Genomic DNA, 20,649 nt, shown 5'->3' with positions numbered 1-20,649 from the left:
TTTGTAAAGTTAGGACTGCACATGAGCATTGACTGGACCAATCTGAAACATAAGCTTTTTAAACGCTATTTGAGCAAAAGAAACAACATTTATGGGACAGTTCATGTCAGATTTTGTTCAGGATTTCAGGACTTCCCCACTCAAGTAGACAGAACTTGGCCTTGGATGCCATAATAGGGGCTTGGATCGGTCACAAATATGGCTGCCAAGTGAACAGACTTTCCTTGAAAGGGACTTTAACTCAATGATCCAGTAGCATACATTTTTTTTCTCCACCCACGGTTCGGCACGCACTTGCACCGCGGTTCATCTTAAATCTAATGATGCATCTATAATATGGTTTATTAAAAATAACGCGTAAAACAGACAGACAGAGTTAGGCTAATTTATGTTTTGGCTTACACATTGTACACCTAAACTGTTAAATAGGAGAGCCATATGCTCTAATATGACAAGTCATTTACCCGTGTAAGCGCAGGTAAGACCTGAACAGCACACGTTGCTGTCTGTGTTTAAGCTAAACTTGCGCTTGAACAGACAAATTCACTCAAAAATTCACGAGAGAGACAATGCATGTGTATCAGTATCAGTATTTTGGATCCGTGCATTATGTCTTAAAATGACAGTAGCCTAATATTTCTGCTGTCTGTGTTTTTAATGTTAACCAAACAACAAAAGACATGGAAATCACTCACTGCTCTTGACTGAACTGTTGTACCTTTAATGATTCATCTTTATATAATTTATACAATGAAGATTATATGCAATTATTTTACATTTGATTACAATTTCTGTACCTGAAAACTACTGTTAGATACCTGAAAAACCTGAAAAGCACTGTTTATTTTATTTGTATCTTTGCTCTATTGTATTTTTTTTGTGCTGTTGCTTGTAGTTTGAATATTTGTTCTTATTTATTTTTATTTGACAGTAGTCCTTATTTTTCCTGAACATAGCACATACCGAACCTAACCGAAACAGTGATCCTAAAACTATGATACAAACCGAACCGTGAGTAGTTTGAACCGTTACACCCCTAGTGTTTGGTCACTATAAACTGCAAGTGTACAGGAAAGAGCTGTGAAGACTCTTAAATTGTCCTTTTGTGATGCACTGAAAAACAGGGTGAGTAAATGACAGAATTTTCATTTCATTTCTTTTAGGAAAAAAAGCAACTTCAGCACTTCAGTTTTAGAAAATGAATAGGATGTCTGCTGTAGTGGTGAGTAATCAGACCTCTGCTGCCAGAGGCTAAAGGGAATGACCTGAACGAATAATGTAAATCCAGGTCATTCCCGTTACTCTTTCATCTGTCTCCACCTTCTCATCTCAGTCTTTCTCTACAGTACAAATTCTCTCTCTCAGACTTTCTCTATTAAGCACCCTAGCTCTGTCTGCCTCCGTTTCTCTTATTCAAATGCCCATTTCCCTCTCTTTGTTCTGAAGTATGAGCGCTGGCTATAGTCTACCAGCCATCAGTAATGCACATCCCAGCAGACACACAGCCCAGGAGGTTCTGCTGGAGGGAAGAAAATCCATTGTCATCGATCTCCTTCTTCACATTGTCACGTTACGTGTAGGACAAAGCTCATGGAGACGAGGAATACATAGAAATAACAATTAATAACCAAACTCTCAGGGCAAACACTCACACTTACATTGACAATAACAGACAAAGACTGAAGGAGAACACAAGGTAAAAATACAAAGGGACTAACAAGATAACTAATGAGGTGATTGACAAAGCATTGCACAGATGATAGACACGACTAATTAGAACAATCACGGAACACTAGGTCACAGGACTGAACCAAAAACACAATGAAGGGGGGAAACACAGATCATACATGTAACACACAAACACACCCTTACAACACACTTTTTATTTTAAAGGCTTGCATAAGCCCATTTTCCCTGCCATTTACACCCTCTCAACCCCTGTATAAGATTACAGGCTGCTGTGTCCTTCTCTGCTAGAGCAAAGCTGCACTCTATGCGGCACAAATGCATGGGATTGTCTACCAGTAAGACACCAAAAGGGGATAATAAACACCCACAATGGGTCAAGATAATCTGTGCTGACCTGTAACAAGTTTTCAGAGAATCAGGAACGATCCTATTAAAGAGTGTCTCTTTTCATCCACTGTCTTTGTCAGAATTAAATTTTTTAATATTATGCATTATACAAATGTATAAAAACATATTATATATTATTTTAAATTGTATGCATTATGCAAACATAAAAAAAGTAATGACCTCAGTTAGGGTTTTATCTCAAGAATATTTTATTATTTTTTACTTACTATATATTTATACATTTATCAATCACATAAAATCATTAATAAAACATGACATTTGTCTTGAAATTAATTTGTTTGGGCGTTATGTTGGTAACATAGTTTAATGAAGTCTCAATAAAACGATTAGAGCTAAACCAAAAGTGACTATAGGCCATGCAGTCTTTTGCGAGTGCTGATACAAGGACTTTAGTAATGATTTAAAAATCATTATCTGTTAATGTTAAAATTGCTCCTTTTAATGCCCTATGTCTTCAACCAGCAAAGTTACCAATGCCAGGACAAGACTGTGACTTGCCCTAAACCCTCTGTGGTTCACCTATTAACACGTGCTTCATTGTAAACTTAAGCTTTTAAAGCAGAGCTAAAAAGAAGGGATCAAGGCCTGAGGCATTTCTGCAGTTGTTAAAGCAATTACATCTACACAGTATACACAGACCTGTCAGCAGGCATTGCAATTGCTATTCATTTATTCCCAAAGGCTTTAGAGCATCAAATATATGCCAGATATTAATGATGCATGTTGTTTGTTCAAGGACAGGCCTCACTGTAAAAATGCCATGTGTTTATAAGGCTTATTCACAGAAAAGTATCTCAAAAACCCGCTGTCCCTCCAATGAAAATATGAGAACAAAGGAAAGTGAGGACATTTTGGCCGGCCCTCACTTTCTGAGACCCCTTTAAAGGCCTGTTTGAAGGTTAAGACTTGGTTTTAGGGATATGGTTATAATTAGGTTAAAGGATAACTGTCGCCAAAATGCAACCTAGGGTCTTTTTGTTAATCTACCCGAGGCAAACTTAGGCATAATTAGAATGGAAACGCCACTTTTAAGTTTGACCGTATTTTCGTGTTCGGTCAAATTGCCTTTTGAATGGGAGTGCTTGGGGCACTACTATGATAGCATCAAAATCGCTATTTTTAAAACACTAAGAAGGCTCGACACAACATGAAACTTTGCTCGAAGTATCACCAGGGGCTCTACACATGAACTCCAGCATTGAGAACATTGTTTGTGTACACAGAGTTTACTAAAAAGAAAGATTTTGAACAACTCACTGTCGCTGTGTCCGCCGGCATTTTGACAGTCAAAAATAGTCGATCTCCGAATGCAACGTAACAGGGAGGAGAGTAAAGATGGAAAGCTCCTAAAGCTTAGTTCCATATAAATTCAAGGATAATTTTATGTTTTGTCATTAGTGAAAATCAATATTGACCTTGTATTTGAAAATGCTTATATAAGAAGCAATACTAAAATTCAGAGTCAGTTCGTTCACATTCAGAGATCTACAATTTTTGACTGTCAAAATGCCGGCGGATAAGGTACAGTGAGTTGTTCAAAATCTTTCTTTTTAGCAAACTCTGTGTACACAAACAATAGTTCCTGTGTAGAGCCCCAGGTGATACTTCGAGCAAAGTTTCATGTTGTGTCGAGCTTTCTTAGTGTTTTAAAAATAGCAATTTTTGATGCAATCATAGTAGTGCCCCAAGCACTTCGAAAACGAAAATACGGTCAAACTTAAAAGTGACGTTGCAATTCTAATTATGCTTTTAAATGAAAGTTTGCATCGGGTAGATTAACAAAAAGAGCCTAGGTTGCATTTTGGCGACAGTTATCCTTTAAGGGTAGGTTTAAGGTGAGGGTTCGGGTTAGGTACTTAGTTGTGATGGGTGAGGTTGGGATAAGAAGCTAGAGATTGCATTGTGTGTGTCAATGAATGTCCTCGCATTCTGTTGAGGATGTGTTGGTTTCCTCTACCTTGGATAATTTCGTGCAGCTACAATAAATCCATTTTGGGATCCTTAAGTCAGACCAACCCCTCAGATCTACATACTTTCCCCGAATATATGACAGCTCCATCTCCACAGTAAAGATCATCACTGATCTGTCAAGCTGAGAGAGTGTGTGCCTCGTTCTTGAGCTAATGTCAGACTCAGAATATAAAACAGGATTTAGCTTTTCACAGATGACTAACTCTCAGAAATCTCTTGAATCTGGATGTCACCACCTCCAGATCGTCTCTCTATCTAATGATATCAGCCTCAAACAGCTTATTGTTATCCTCCGGCACTGATTCAAGAAGAATCAGAAGATCCAAACCTATTGCAAAAGTTTGAAAGAAACTCACAAAATGGCAGAAAATGACTGGTGTATTTGTTAACGGATTACCACGACAAAGTGCTGCCTTCTAAATGTCATGAGACGATTTAAAAACAAAAACACTCTCTAACTTATTCTGTCTGACTCTCTGAAATATCGCATACATTTATTTCCAGGCTTCTTTAAGTTTGCTTTTTCCCGTGTTAGTTGAAAATGACACAGCAGACCCTGAAATTATAGTTTATGGTCATAATTTTTTTGCAGACATATTCAGAAAATGTCTCATGCTCTGTGACAGAAGCTAAAAGAGGCTACAGCCTTGTCACACTGAGCAATGAAGAGAACATAATTTAATATGACTCAATCAACCTGACAACATTCAGTTTTTGCAGCCATAACTTTTAAGTTTAATATGTTTATTAAACCATTTTCTTTTTAAGGACTGTTGGCTGGTTCCTACAAAAAAATCTGACCCACGCACACTGATGAACACACACCCTTCTTGAAACCAAATCAATAGATCATTAACTCACACAGACCAGATGCTACATGTGAGCTGTAATACCCAAAGGAAACCTTTTAAAACAAGTATTCATTTTCCCCACCATATTCTCATATTCTTTTTCCATCTTTCTACTTCTACCTTGTGTAATTATCCCAAAAGACTTTGAGTTCTTATAATGATTGAAACGCTTTTAGCAACGCTGTTTGAAACTGGACATGAACTGCATCAGTTTGTGGAAGCTTACTCTGTGTATATGTAAGGGATATTCTCTCTCTCTCTCACACACTGTATATTGTTTTAAAGCTTCAAAAAAATCAGCCTAGCAACAAGACGAACACTTCAACAATATTAGAGTAAGACTATTAAGTCCTCTGCTGTTTTCAGTTACACAACTGATCTCTGATATACAGCGTTGCCGTGGACAACAGTTAATGTACTGATATTACACCACTAAATAGCACAATTCATCAATGAGAATCGAGTGATCCATGGAGAGCTCACCTAACAACTCAAATTCTGTCATTATTTACTCACCCTCATGCAACGTCCAAACACGTATAACTTTCATTCTTCTGCTGAACACAAATATATTTTGAAGAATGTTGGTTTTGGTGACCACTGACTTCCATTGTAAGAACAAAGTATCTTATTTATGTTCTACAGTAGACTTACAGGTTTGGAGTGAGTAAATGATGACAGAACTTTCATTTTTGGGCGAACTATTCCTTTATGAAACTATTACTACCAAGAGTCTTTGGGAAAACAGAACAAAATGTACGCACATTATATGCACAATATGAGAGAGTGTAATAGTAACATCAATCATGAATGTCTAAATATTTTTTTTAAAGCATGATTTCTTTAAAAGTATTTCACAATGATTAATGCATGACGTATAGTAAATGTGATGTGTGTTTAATGCTACATATCTATTTATATTAATATGACTGCATATCTAGTACAGTAATAAATATATATGAAGTCTCAATTTCATACCACAGTTGTACACCCATTTATGCAGGTCTAAACATCTTTATACACCAAGTGCTGGCAGCAGCTGTATATGCTGAGTGGTATGTTGAGGCAAACTAAAATCACTGCCTCATCTAAATGCTAATAGAATGCAATCTCTCAGAGAAACTGGATAGCTAATGATCAAGCCCATTGAAAACACCAAAAGCAAAGTGCTAATAATGATATAACTGTAGGGGAAAAACAGCAGATAGAAAACACAGCATCTGCAGACCATCTAGTGACCTTGGCTTTCATGCTCACACGCACACACAAGCTTGTAGTTGATGTCAATGTTGGATTTTCCTTACCAGGAGGATTTAGGTTTGTAAAACAATTGGAAAAGACTGAACACGACCATCCACCTGCTGCCCTCCCAGTAATCAATAGTGTGTCCATGTTCACATGGACCCATAGAATTATGCTGCCTTCAAGTACTCCTGGAAAGTTCCTCCTCCAAAAACCACACATATGATGTTCAAATGACTTTAGTCAATAAAAATGACACATTGTGCAATTTAATATCTCTTAAGTTCTCATATCTATTTTCACAACCCAACAAAGGAGGAAGCCATTTTAGTGCCAGTGCGGAATGAAGTGCACGCAATTGTTTGTATGTACATTTTACGCTTTATCTATTTTAAAAAACATTGTGCTGCCACAGAGAATGGTGGGAAAAATAGCATACAAGCATATTGCCTTGAGATAAACGAGATATATCTAGCTGCAGAACCACAGCGCCAGCAGTTTCAGAAGCCACAGGACGGAGGCGGAGCTTATACAGTTAATAGAGTTGTGCTTCCTATACATGTTCTTTTATTATGAGCTATTTTCACATGGATTTTGGATTATCGAATCGATATCTAAATATTTAACAATACTTTTAAATACAGTCACTTTTCTGTTCATACAGTACACGTATAAGATATCATGATGAACAATTTTTTTTATTTATTATTATGTTAATGGTTAATACAAACACTACTTTGTTTTTAGTTCATACTGCATGAACTAATTAAGCTAGTTACACTGAAAAAAAATTATTCGTTGAATTTAATTTAAAAAAAATTATCGTAAGTGGCTGCATTCAATTGATTTTAGACAATAGACAATAGATAAATGTGTAACCGTATTGTAAAATGTCTCCCATTTGAGTGTATGGCGTGATAATATTATTTCCTTCATGTTCATGTTGTTACAAATAGTAGCTACTTAAAGACACAGAGTTTATACATTTAATGTCAAGTATACTGTATTCAATCAATGCAAAGCCATGAACAAGTGAAATTTGCATCTAAGGCAATAAGACATTTGACAACAGATTCAGAACGAAAATGATGGAAAATACGGTTAGTTGTCTTGTCTGTAATATTACTGTCATGATGTGGTGAACTAATTTATATATTAAGTGTTTATCAAAATATTGAATCTGTGCACGTCTTTCTCATTTCACTATTTAAGTTTGAAATTGTTGTCATACTTGGTTTTACAGATTTTTTTTCCCTCCAGTGGTCAGTGGTCAATTACTTTTCGGATTGGTTGTTGCAAATGGGCTTTGCTATGAACTTACTGTATGCTTTATATTAATTAATAAATATTATAAATTATGAGCTTTTTATGAGCAAAAGTTTTTTGGGTGGGTCAGAGTACTAGCAGCATGTGAGAAGTGCTGGTACGCAAGAAAAAGTGAGGGTACACTACAGATTAATATATAGATGTGTGTACCAGCACACTTTGAGCACTGTCTGTGTCTGATTCAAGATGGGTAGAATGCTAGATAGTAAATGGATAATGCTAGATAGCCGTAACTGATGAAAATAATCCTTCCAATCAAATATTGCGCTGCAAACATCAATAACAGATTTAAGTTGTCAATGCTAACAAATGACCATGGTGTAAGCAGGTTAACCCATGGCCAGCTGTGCATTCAATTATTTGAATGAATGATTTTGAATGCACACCCACTTCACGTTGGGTGGTACTTTGCCTCCACGATCTTGGTACATCAATCCACAATGTAGGAATGATAATGGGACCTGATTGTGGTCTTTCCAGGTAGTTCTGGATGAAAACAGACATTGGGACAGGGAGATTTGGTCGCTCTTCACCTGTGGTCCCATTAGTTAGTTATGTGAATCCTCCATGTTATTAAAGACTGAGAGCAAGAGTAAATGGATCGTCTGATCTTATTCCATTCAGTCCGCTGAGTGTGGACTCATTCAAATGGAGACAATGGAGCCTGAACTGGGTAAAATCAAGTTAGCTCATTTAAATGCTAATGTACATGGATCTGAAATGGTGCGAAGCTAACTGTGCAGCAGATAAAGGGAAAAGATGTATCACCCTTTCACAGAGCTATACTTGGTCAGGATGCATTACTTTCACTCTTTGTGTTTTACAGGCAAGACTTTGCCACTCCTCAAACGGGAAATGACTCCAAGGACAATCCATCGGTGCTACTCTAAATGTAGGTGGGAAGTTAGGCTTACATAAATATAAATCTTCGATCTGACTACAGCTTTACGCATTTATTCTGTCGATGAGTCAGCCCTCGATATATGAATAGCTAAAAACAGACACTGCAGAGATTTAAGGTGCCGTTGTCCCAGTAGAAATGAGCCTTCATGACCTTCAGACTGCAGTAAACACAGGCAGCTATAGCACAAGCCCAAATGACCTGTCACAAATATCCAACAGACCATCATCTCTCAACAGAAAACAGGTGAGTGCAGCATTTCCTCCATCAGTAAAGCACAACAGTACAATACACTCACAACTACACAAAAAACAAGACACATCATGCCATTCTCTCATCTCATATCTTGTCTCAAAAAGAATTATTTCATTTTTCATATTTTTATTCAGTAAAAGGAAATTTTCCAAGCCTGATTTTAGCCTCTGATTTTGTCTGCTGTGAGACTTCAAGAGTAAACGCCCACTGCTGTGATTGGCTGACATGTTTGCATATGAAATAGCTAGTATTACATGTGTAAGTCTCTCGAAAACCTTTACGTTTTTACTATTACAGCTATCGTGATTAACGACTCGTGAAAAGTATTGATCATATATTTAAATCTATTCCTTTCTTTATTCCTATTAGTTCTTTATTTATTCTTTATACCGATTAGTTCTTACCAGAACCAGGAAGTATGATGACCATATTAGCCCGGTTCTGTCAACACTGCATTGGCTCCCTATTAATTTTAAAATATTGCTGATTACTTACAAAGCACTAAATGGTTTAGCTCCCCAGAGCGAGCTCTTAACGTATTATAGTCCTTTATGTCTATTGCGATCTCAAAATTCCGGCCAGTTGATAATATCTAGAATATCAAAAACGACTGCTGGCGGTAGATCCTTTTCCTATTTAGCACCAAAACTTTGGAACAGTCTTCCTAACATTGTCCGGGAAGTAGACACACTCTGTCAGTTCAAATCTAGACTAAAAACACATCTCTTTGACCTAGCATACACATAACACATTATAGACTTCTATAATTCAATGTTAGGCTGCATAGATTACGTCAACCCTGATTACGGGAACACTTCCCATAAGTTCTGATGTACTTGTTACATCATAAGAAGGATGGCGTCTACGCTAATATTAGTCTCTGTTTATCCCGAGGTTTACCGCAGTCCGCCGGATCCAGGCTGTATCCATTCCAGATCTGATGAAGGACCTGCGCCTGGACGCGACGACAACGCAGTCCTGAAGTGTCAACTAGTCTCTCCCCTGTGAAGGCATCCTTCCCTTCCCTTTACCTCTCTACAGATAAAATGTTGTCGCCAGAGTCATCACGTGGCTACGCGGACGCGATAAATAATTCTGTAAATGTTTAAAGCCAGACAAGTAGTTGGTTGAGGGTTGATTTGTAAAGAAGGACTACATGCCTGCGCACATATATATTAAAACGCGCATACATATGGACTGAACACGTGATGCGCATGTGCGCGATGTCTGTGTTTGCGCAGAGGTTGCATAGGTTTGTGCAGAGATAACTGATAATCGTTTGCACCTTGGAACCTATTGCCGGGAGTGCGTTCTCGAGCCACCAGGCACTGTTTTGGGCGGATGGGCGCCCGGAGCGCGTTGATGGTTTTCTGTTAGAACGGTGTCGTGTTAGCGGCCCCTAAGTTAATAACTAATGATCTTTGCAATGGAAGTGAATCAATCAATCTAAACTAACTTTAGCTGGACAATAACTTTATCCTAGAGCTGCTGTAAAGCCAAAATCTATGTTACTGTAATTTCCTATTATCACTGCTTATTTGAAACAATTGATATTGTTAAAAGTGCTATATAAATGAAGGTGACTTGACTTGACTATTCCCATCAAATGAAATGTTGCAGTGATGAGCATTGAGCAGATGACAGACAGTCTGGTGATCGCGTGAATGAAGAGATCTCATCATTGCAATGCAATTTCTGCACTCTCACGAATGCTTTCACCAAATAAGTAACACAGAGCTTCGATGTGCAGTGTAACAGCGTCATTGATTTCATAACAAGTTTTGGCAAGTGTCCAGATAAACTCGCGCTGTGTGATTGACAGCTTGGCCGAAAGGGAGTTCTTTGATCGCTTTCTGTATGTAATTTAATCACAGTTTACATAAGATTATTTTCATCCTACTAAGAGAAACAACGTGAAGTTGATCGTTTAGTCACTGGCTTGATTTACTAATATATTAGTATTGAACGATTTTGAGAGATAATCTGTCTGACCTTAAATAATTACACATCAGAAATCAATCACTGATCACAAATCAGGCATTAGAATAAACATGGTTACTTGCATGTTTGTGGCGTTGCTGGCAGATCCATATCGTAAAAGTCTGTTTGCAAAGCCTGCGCCGAAATTGACCAAATAATCCAAAGTAAAATGTACTGAATACAAACAAATAATGCACTGTTGAGACATTCACATTGTTGAAAAAAAACACTACCCTAGCATTAGGATCCTTTGGAAGGTAATCGTAAACTGTGTCGATCTTTTCTCATTCTCAAGTCACTATTTACTAACGCTCCAGTGGGCGGTGTCAAAGATGCGGTGATGTAGACGTAGGCGTTGATATTCTAATGCGAAGGCGGTCTTTTGCTGCCCTGTGACGTCACAAGTCCCTACTTTTTAGATCCTGTCGGTTTCTGGCCTTTGTTTCAATAAAAGCAGTTTTTGGAATAACAAGGAAGTTTTGAGTTTTGAAACTTACAGGGTATTTTTATAGTATAACAAACTCTTAACTGTCAAAAGATCAAGGAAAATTTGAATTCTCAGTTCATGACCCCTTTAACTTGCTATGCTAATTAAATACAGAGATGCAAAGAAGACTATAAGCAGGCATGATTAGAATGCCAAAACTCAATTCAGTAATGCACAGCAAGTGATTCACCAACTATAAAAAAAAACACTTTCAAACAGTTTAGAAACCAAGTAGCACTGAGCCTGACTTACTTAATTACTTAGGGCAATATTACAGATATTACATCAGATACAAGGTCAGGATATACATATCCAGAGGGAAAAATAATTAGCTTTTTAAAGAACGCACAGACTAAGTAATGAACAAAAAGATCAAGAGCAGCATTGTTTCATAATCTTGAGTCAGATCAACTTCAGCAAATGAGGGAAAAAATGTCTGAAGACCTTTCTTACCTCGCACTTTAGTGCACAATATTCAATATTCTTATAAGAAACAAGTTGATGAAAGCACCGGATAGATAAAAGAACCGAGTAATGCAATCTCAATGTGGACTGCTTCCCAAAAAGAATGAAATGGCCATTTATGTACAAGGAGGAAAGAGATGCTAAAGGAGGCAAAAGACACAAACACAAAAGCCTTCTCAGTTCATACTGGGCTGATAGGAAGCAAAACAAGCCGCTTTCACTTACTGTGCATAACAGATGCTTGAAAGCACCTTGGAATATGACAAATCACCATGCTCGGATATTCGATTATTTCAAAAGTAAACATCAATGCAACATCAAAGGAACAGATGATTCAGTCATATAGTCAGTGTCACTGAGCTATAGGCTATGCTAAACATCAATATGAATCATTCCACAGCTTGATCAAAAGACACACAAGCAAAGCATTATAGGGCTTGTGTCCAATAAAGCACCTCTGTTTCATCTCACTGCACTGTGCAATGTAAAGCTGACAGATGTTATTTATGATGGAAAAGAACAGAAAACATTTTAATATCACAGAGGATGAAAGGCACTTCACAATCAGTGTCTTAGAAAAGAGATTTTTATGCAAAACATGTTTATTTCAGAAGGTCATGTATTTCAATTCACTTTCATGTTTCACTTTCAGAGCACAAACAACTCAATATCTGCCAAAACCTTAAGACAAACACAGCTTCTGATCTGTGAACTCTCCTCCCCTAAAAATACAAATTCTTCAAAAGATACCACATATACTGGCCAGATCACTCAGCCCGATCTCATGAAAGTGCGTATCTATAGCACGAATGATAATATCTCGTATCATTTATACGCCAAAACGAGTTTTAGCGTAAATATGGTACGCAGTTTTCGCGTGCATATGATATGCAGTTTTATGGCGTGTAATATGCACGCCCTCCTCACCCCTAATCCTACCCAAGGGATTTACAGTGCGTTTTATTTGAACGCTAAAACTCGTTTTGGCGTATAAATGATATGAGAATTATCATTCGTGCTATAGATACGCACTTTCATGAGATTGTGTTGGATCACTAAGGCCTGGTTTAGGCCAGGGCTTAGACTGAGCCAGGGTTAGGCCTTTGTTAAATTAGGACATGTACTGTAAGTAGCTTTTTTAAACATGCCTTAGAAAAAAAAAAACATTACAAATGTACATATTTTAAGATTAAGCTCAAACATGTATTTTAGTCTGGGACTAGGCTTAAGCCTTGTCTGTGAAACTGGGCATAAGATCATTAACACCAGTGTACCTGTGTGAGTAAAGCTTTACTTGAAATCACGTTCATCTGCATGGTATTTTTACACCATTCTTAAGTCAGAGCCATCGGCATACTCCCATTACTCATCCTTAATGTATGCTATACTCTAGGGATACCAGCATGCCCCAAATTCGTGCACTACGCTAAGGGCACTACAGCACTGGTAAGAATTTTAATATTATTTCTGCAAGTCCTAGAAAGCATGTTTTAAAGCTCAATAAAAAAGCACATTGTCATTGGTGGGTAGTCAAATATACATAAATATTTATTTTATAAAAAAATTATATTAATCATTATTTTTTTTACTTTCTGTATTATATACTACCATTTAAAAGTCTGAGGTCAGTAAGATTATTTTGTAAGGATACATTAAATTGAAGGTAAAGGACTTTAATTATTACAAAAAAAGTCTATTTCAAATAAATTCTGTTCTTTTTTACATTCTATTGAAAAAAGTATCATGGTTTTCACAAAACTAGCAGCACAACCATTTTCACCATTGATTATAAGTACGTTACTTGAATAACAAATCAGCATATTAGAATGATTTCTGAAGGATCATGTGACACTGAAGATTGGAGTAATGATGCTGAAAATTTTTTCTCAGCTTTGCCATCACAGGAATAAATTACATTTTAAAATATATTAAAATAGAAAACAGCGGTAGTGTTTATAAAGTGGAATACATGTAAATATCCTTTCTGTGATTTTTCTGTGAATACGACTGGCTGACTGAACATTATCACTTGTATACGTATAGTGAGCAATAGATTTTAAATTGAGCTGAGCGAGAACATGCCTCTCTGACCCTTGTCCTCCTCTTCCCAGGCACATTGCCAGAGGTTATCACACACACACACACACACACTCAAAAACGGCAACAGGATCACATTAGAGCGAGTGCTAAACCAGACAGCAGCTTTGGGCTAAAACTGCTTACACTCACATTAGTAACACCATAAAAAAGGGCCTGCCTACACCCTTGCCTTCTCACAACTACTGTACATCTATATTTTTCCATTCAAAACTGTTTCTATTCCTATGCAAACAAAAGATAATTGTAGCAAAACATTCAGTATATCTCACTAAATTTGATGATAGCTTCATGTGAAAATACACGTAATATTCAGTACTGTAATATTATCGATTTGACTGCACTGGCACTATCGGATGAGAGCAAAACTAAACTAAATTAAAGCGGGATGACGACACCACTGTTTTCAGAGCTACTTAATTACTGAATTGACAAATTTAGCAAAATCGACACTCAACATTGAACTGACTTGAGCCAAATAATGACACTATTGTCTGCTATAGAGATGTTTATTGTTGTATTGAACTAATTTCATAAATGATGAACTTTACACTGAACTGACTTGAGCTGAATAGTGACACTATTGTCTTCTGTAGAGCAGAACAGAATTTCAAATGTTAGATGAAGTTTGCATCAATGATTGCAATTCTCCTGTTTACTGTGAAGCCGCTTTGAAACAATCTGTATTGTAATAAAGGTGACTTGACTTGATATGACTTGATTATCAAAGCTGTTATTATAAGAGACTTAATATTAATTTGCTCAAATCTCCCAACCCTCCTCTATCCAGTTCTCACAGAAGATCAATCTATAAATCTTGTACTCGTGCATAAATATCAACTCAGCATGCTCCTGCAAACATTGTTTGTCCTTCAGCATAGAGCCGTAACTATAAGGGATCTGAAAGGAGGGGTGGGGCAGCGAGTGTGTGTGTGTGTGTGGGTGTGTGTGTGTAAGAGCAGGTTGCCTGGACAAGAGAGCGGCAAGAGACTGTTGTGGAGACGGAATCACCCACTGGGATCACACTCAGGAATTATGCACCTTCATAAGCACTCAAACTCCCTCTCATTCTGACTCCCTCTCTTCCCTACCACTCCTAAACTGTCTCTCTGCCCCTCTATATTATGGTTCCTTTCAGAGTCCCAAAAGACATTTCAGACACTTTTAACTATACTCACCAAGATGAGCAGCGTAATCATTCATTTTCATTTAAGCTGTATGTTGCTTTGCTCTCAATTATGAAAAAGTTTATATTTTAAAATATGCACATTATTTTCGAATCCTAATGGTTTTATTGATTTGTTCAGGGGAGTGGACCAGCTATTGTTCTCTGGACAAAATCCTCATCTTTTACAGCAGCAGCAACATGATGCTTGATTTCCAGCTCAAGGCTTGAATTTGATGCTTGATTTCCCATGATCATGATAAGCTCTGCAAATCAGCCATTACTGAAGGACAGGACATCATTATGTTTATATTCCACAATTAGAATCTCATCCTCTAATCATGATTTTACGTGTCAGTTGCTAAAAGAAGATTTAGACCACGACAGAATGCAAAATTCCCTGTACAAACAGAGGAATTAATCAGACTTCACTGGCTACTGACCAAGCAGGTCCGCTTCTAATTGTAAACAACACAAAATCTGAATGACAATGATATCTCTCAATATAGGCTGACATTTCCATGGACATCAAGATTTACATAAGGGCTGCATGAAGAAAATTAAATCTTGGGTGACCCTTTCTTTTCAGCTTTTCACTATAGGCTACTCTAAATCACCTATTATTATTTTTTACTATTAATTATTGATTAGTAATTTAATATTCATTATTTTAAAATATATATTAGCCTACTTTAAAATAATGAATTAGTAAACTGCTTAAACATTTAAAACTAATTAAAATATTTTGTCAACTACCCATAGATACAGTAGACAGACAGACAGACAGATAGACAGATAGATAGATAGATAGATAGATAGATAGATGCTATTAAAACTTAACTGGGACTAATAGTCATTTTACAGTGCTAACGTTACATATTTGTCACGAACTTTTTGAAGGACTTGCCACTTTTTCTTTACAATATTTTCCGTCGTGTTAATTATGGTCCTTAATGAGAAAATGAATAGTCACCGCAAAGAAGCTCTCAAACGAAAAGGAGTTGGATACAAAAAAGAAAAAAGAGAAACAAACTGACGGCCCTTCAGTTCGCGCCATTTCCATCTCCTCTAATGTAAAAACGATTAATTTTTGAAAGACGGCGAAGAAGGAGGACTTTAAAAGAACGCCTATCATCATCATGTACGTGATTGTGGCAGCGGGTTTGATGTTGCACCGAAAGGATGAAATCCTACCGTATCCTTCACGAGCGCATCACTTCATTCCGCATCAACACGCTGCAGTTAACATTCAGATGAGGCGAAAACATAACACAGAAAACCAGCCTACCTGCATAACCTTTGGTGCTGTGATGTATATATATAGAAGTCCTATGTTTTCAGAGGTACAGAGAGAGTGTGCAACGCAGCGACACCGCATCCCGGAGACTGAAGAGAACAGAACAGAAGCCTTAAGACGAGCAGATGTAGAGAACAGCAGGGGGCGCTCCACTGCAGCTCTGGCCTAAATCACCACATAAACCCCACCCGAGAGAGAGAGAGAGAGAGAGAGAGAGAGAGAGAGAGAGAGAGAGAGAGAGAGAGAGAGAGAGATTGTAGCTCTCATTGTGTGAGGAATCAGGAATTCATCTCGAAAATGATGCTATCGTTTTAAATTATAATTTAAATCAATTATTTATCAGCTGAGCAAACTAACAAAGATCAGCATGGAACAAGTGCGAATCGAAGCCTTATTCTTATTCATTTCAAATATGTCATAATCAATCTAATTAGCCTCCATGTAAATGTTTACAAATTCACTATCCACCTTATTCCTACGCCCCATGACGCTTTGCGCGAATTATGGGTCTAACCCCCTATATGGTCTAACCACTGATCTATATAATGACATGACATTCAGTGGGTGTACTTCTTCCGTTAAGCTGTAAACAATCAGTGAAACGCTCGCTCTATGACCGCAATACGTTAAAAAAAAAAAGTGTCACAATGAGATGATATTATCTATTCACCCTTCAACCATCGAACATTAAAAGGAAAATTAAAAGTGTAAAAGCATCAACAAGCTAGCCTACTTTCAACAGATCAAATAACCCCAAAATTGTCTTTGGTTAAATATCACTGTGGAAATCTGTATTATGTAACTTGTGTTGCCTTAATAAAAAATGTTCATTAACTTCAGCATTACGTGATAGCCTACTATTTAAAAGTGATTTCCGTCATTTTGACTGATAATAAATTGCATTTACCTGTGAAAACAAACCTGGAAAGAGACGTGAGGATTTGAGGAGAATAACGAGAGATTCTTCGTGCATTCCAGTGAATTATTAATGGAATATATCGTAAATTAAATTCGGGAGAACAGACCACAGATGTCTAGTATTGTCCTTTTTTCATACTTTTACAGCGGATTGCAAAGGGAAAAAATAAAATAATCATGAGGAAAAGAAAGCAACAACTGAAAAGAGCTCTTGCCATAGATAGCCTATTCTTGTTATAACATGTCACGTTAAAATACCAAGTATAACGTTATTCTCATGATGTCTGAAAATAAATCATGAAGGAAAATTGAGAGCTCATCCAGTCAAACTTATTTGTAGGGCAGCCTTATGACTTGAAATGATTCGTTTCAGCCACTGATCTATATAATGTCATTCATAGATCATTGGTTTCAGCCTTTTTGAATGGAAGTTCCCCAAACCGGAAGTGCCACCCATAATAATAATAATAATAATAATAATAATAAAAACGCAGTAAGGTCGTCAGGAATAAGTTGGATACACTGTCCTTGATGACTCGGCATGTCATTTACCCAAAGCCATTTCTTTCAGGCCTTGTTTTAATGGATAATTTCGCTCAAATTATGCATCTGTCTCACTATGATGAGATCCTTCATATCTGATCTGACATTACATAAGAGAGATTTACGCTGTTTCCATGAATCACATAATCTTCCTTATGCTGTTGGATGTACATGTAAGTTACATGTTAGATAATAATGCAAATGAGGACACATTAGCTATATGCCTTCATGTTGCTGTAAGACAATAAATAACGATAACAAAACGAAATCGATACTACATTAGCTCAGAAAACGAGATACTTAATTGCCATCTCTTGTAGATGGTGTTCTGAGGCAGGCATCAAGAGAGAGAGAGTGTTTCTCAAATCTAAGGCAATAAACAGCTTCCAATGCCCCAGATAAAACTGGACATGTGGTTTGAATATGTGCAATTAGGATGAGCTGCCTTTGGGAACCCGAAAACAACAATTACCATGCAGCTACTGATTAATCCAGGCAGATGTTTTCACATTATGACAAGCAAATGCAAGCTTCTAATATTATTGGGACGCATGATAATAACCCTTGCTCCGATGAAGAAATCCTCTCTCCTAAAAACACTTAAACTATCACTCTTTGATGATTTCATGCTTATTTTCTTCATGTTTGATTCAGAGCAATATTTGTGTTACCTGATTAAAGATGTTGCTTATAGTTTTTTTGCTCACTACTGTGCATAAAAGCAAACATGTCAAAATCTAGCATGTGCAAAATGGTAAAGATATTCAAAAGGTCTGGGACAGGCTGAGTGTGAATTTCCCTGGAAAGCGTTCGGCTCCTTTTCAGACTGCCCAATAAATTGAAATGTCAAAAACAGCTTAAAACAGCAAAAAAAAGAGAGAGCCTTTTTATTCTAACGGTGTTAAAGCAGGAACCTTCAAACAGGACCTTTAGAGACCACACATTAAGAAAACCACAAGCCCACAAACTAATCCCGCTCCTCTAAGAAAAGGCAGATTTAAGGCATAAGAACAAAAACAACTTTCTATTTGGCAGCGGGTTGACGACAGTGGAGAGATGGATATGAGCCAACTTGTCTTCCAAATACATGGTTGTCGGCCAAAAAAAGAAAGCTTCAATCTGTCTGTTCCATTTAGAGCCAGATGAGAAGCTTATGAGGATTTCAATTCACAATTCATAAACATGGCAAAACTTATCTACCATTTTATTATAGCATTTCCACGAATTTAATTGAGCTCATTTCAACTTCTATCGTTGTAATAGTAGATAAAGAGTTAATTTATTACTTTAAATTTGCAATTACTTTAAAAAAAAAAACTAGTGCATCCTATAAATATAAATACAATAAGAGGACATTTTATTTACAAAAATTTGTACACATTTTGAATTTGTAAGAGGTTAAAGGATCATTTCAAACTAACTTAAATTAATCATTTATTCAAGTCATTAAAGAAAATCATTACTTAAGGGGAAAAAAAAGGCTTAAGTCATGAATATCAAACACTCACAAACATTGCAATGATCAAATTTCTTAAGTGTCAAAAGTCACCGTTTACAAGATAAAACTCTCTTGTGTAAAATCTAGGCTTGCTCTATCTCCACAAGAACCCCATCACAGTCTTTAGGGTGGAGGAACATCACAGGTTTGCCATGAGCTCCTATCCGTGGCTCTGGGGAGAGCAGTCTGATTTTCTTTTCCTTCAAATCAACTATTGCTGCATTGATATCATCCACCTGCAATCAAACAGGCAACACATAAATGATGGATAAGTTTAACATTTATGATAGGTCATTACTGTGTTCTGTCCACTAATAGTCTGAATACTCTCTGATGGCATGAGAAAGTCTGAAGACACCTACAATAAGATTGTACAAAAAATTTAGTTTGTGAATTTTCATCATCCCATCTAATGTGACTTCTATATGGGAAAATTGTAAATGTAGTAGTAGTATTTAATATCATATTCTGGTATTTCATATACATTCTAAAAGCTATCTTAAAATATGTACTGTATATGTAATGATATATTTTTAGTCCATTTACTTTTTTTAAATAAAATATATTTAAAAAAAAAAATTTCTATTGCCTAACCCAACCCCTCCCCCCAAACAAAAACATTACACTAGATTTAGATCAAAAACAAACAATATTTTGGCCTTTTTAACTAGTGATGACCAGTAAAATATTCTTTCTTGTCCGTTGTCAGCATTATATTATATTATATTATACAAGTGTACCTAAATCTGTCCACACACACCTTCCCCCGCCTCATTAACTATTATCTTTCTTGAAAAACATACTAAATCTAAATCCTAAAGAATCACTAAACATTTATAGGATTTATAATTTGATATAAATCAATAACAATAGCAAGCAGCATTGTCATAATTACAGCAGAAATACCAGAGGAAACATCTTAGCCAAAATGGGGGACCTTTAAATATTGTGTATATGTTTTTTAGACAAAAATGTTGACAACCACTGATCTAACCTAATCTTAAATGTTTACCTCAATACAGATATGATGCATCCCTCCAGCTTTATTCTTCTGCAGGAATCCTGCAATGGGGCTTTTTTCTCCCAGAGGGTGTAGAAGCTCTAATTTGGTGTTTCCCAGTTCCACAAACACAGTGTACACTCCATGTTCAGGGAGAGGCACAGTGGCGCTCACCTGAGCCCCCAGCACATCGCGGTACAGCGCTGTGGCTCTCTCTAGGTCTGGGACTGCGATAGCCACGTGATTCAGCCTGCCTAACTTCCACAATGATTGAGGGACACCTTGACTGACGGGTCCTGTCAGAGACAATGCCCTCACTGTGGGGACACTGAGCCGCGCACATCTCGAGAGACCGATCACTGCATGTGAAATGAGATTGCAATATGGATGCAATATAGAAAGATAATTACAACAAAAGTAGTCTATGATGGATTTTATTCACGACAGTTCTCAAAAAGTAAGATACAGACAACTGCAGGTAGAACAAAACAGCTCTGAATGTTAAAAACAGTCAAACGAATTGCATAACGCAAAAACAAACTAAGTTTACTACTAC

At 36.9% G+C, this 20,649-nt stretch overlaps 2 protein-coding genes across 4 annotated transcripts in view; both read right to left on the bottom strand.

The window, feature by feature from the left end:
- The window catches only part of apba2b (amyloid beta (A4) precursor protein-binding, family A, member 2b), a 79,184-nt gene extending 62,944 nt beyond the window's left edge, over window positions 1-16,240 (bottom strand). For 2 of the 3 annotated variants that reach the window (XM_084404276.1, XM_084404277.1), the window contains exon 1: window positions 16,126-16,238. The gene's annotated coding sequence lies outside the window, so the exon portion shown is untranslated. Of the gene's footprint in view, window positions 1-16,125 lie in introns of all 3 variants that reach the window. The other variant, XM_084404278.1, reaches the window with a different exon arrangement.
- Window positions 16,241-18,454: 2,214 nt separating this feature from the next.
- The window catches only part of mcee (methylmalonyl CoA epimerase), a 2,335-nt gene continuing 140 nt past the window's right edge, over window positions 18,455-20,649 (bottom strand). Inside the window, exons 2-3 of the mRNA XM_084405707.1 lie at window positions 20,106-20,452; window positions 18,455-19,329 (exon numbers count right to left, since the gene is read on the bottom strand). Of these exons, the coding sequence (XP_084261833.1) occupies window positions 19,177-19,329; window positions 20,106-20,452 (500 nt within the window). The 3' untranslated portion in view covers window positions 18,455-19,176. The remainder of the gene's footprint in view (window positions 19,330-20,105; window positions 20,453-20,649) is intronic.

The sequence above is a fragment of the Rutilus rutilus genome (genome assembly GCF_951802725.1).
Source record: "Rutilus rutilus genome assembly, chromosome: 3".
Classification (NCBI taxonomy): domain Eukaryota; kingdom Metazoa; phylum Chordata; class Actinopteri; order Cypriniformes; family Leuciscidae; genus Rutilus; species Rutilus rutilus.
Note: the sequence above shows the minus strand (reverse complement) of the source record. Positions and strands in the feature narration are given on the sequence as shown.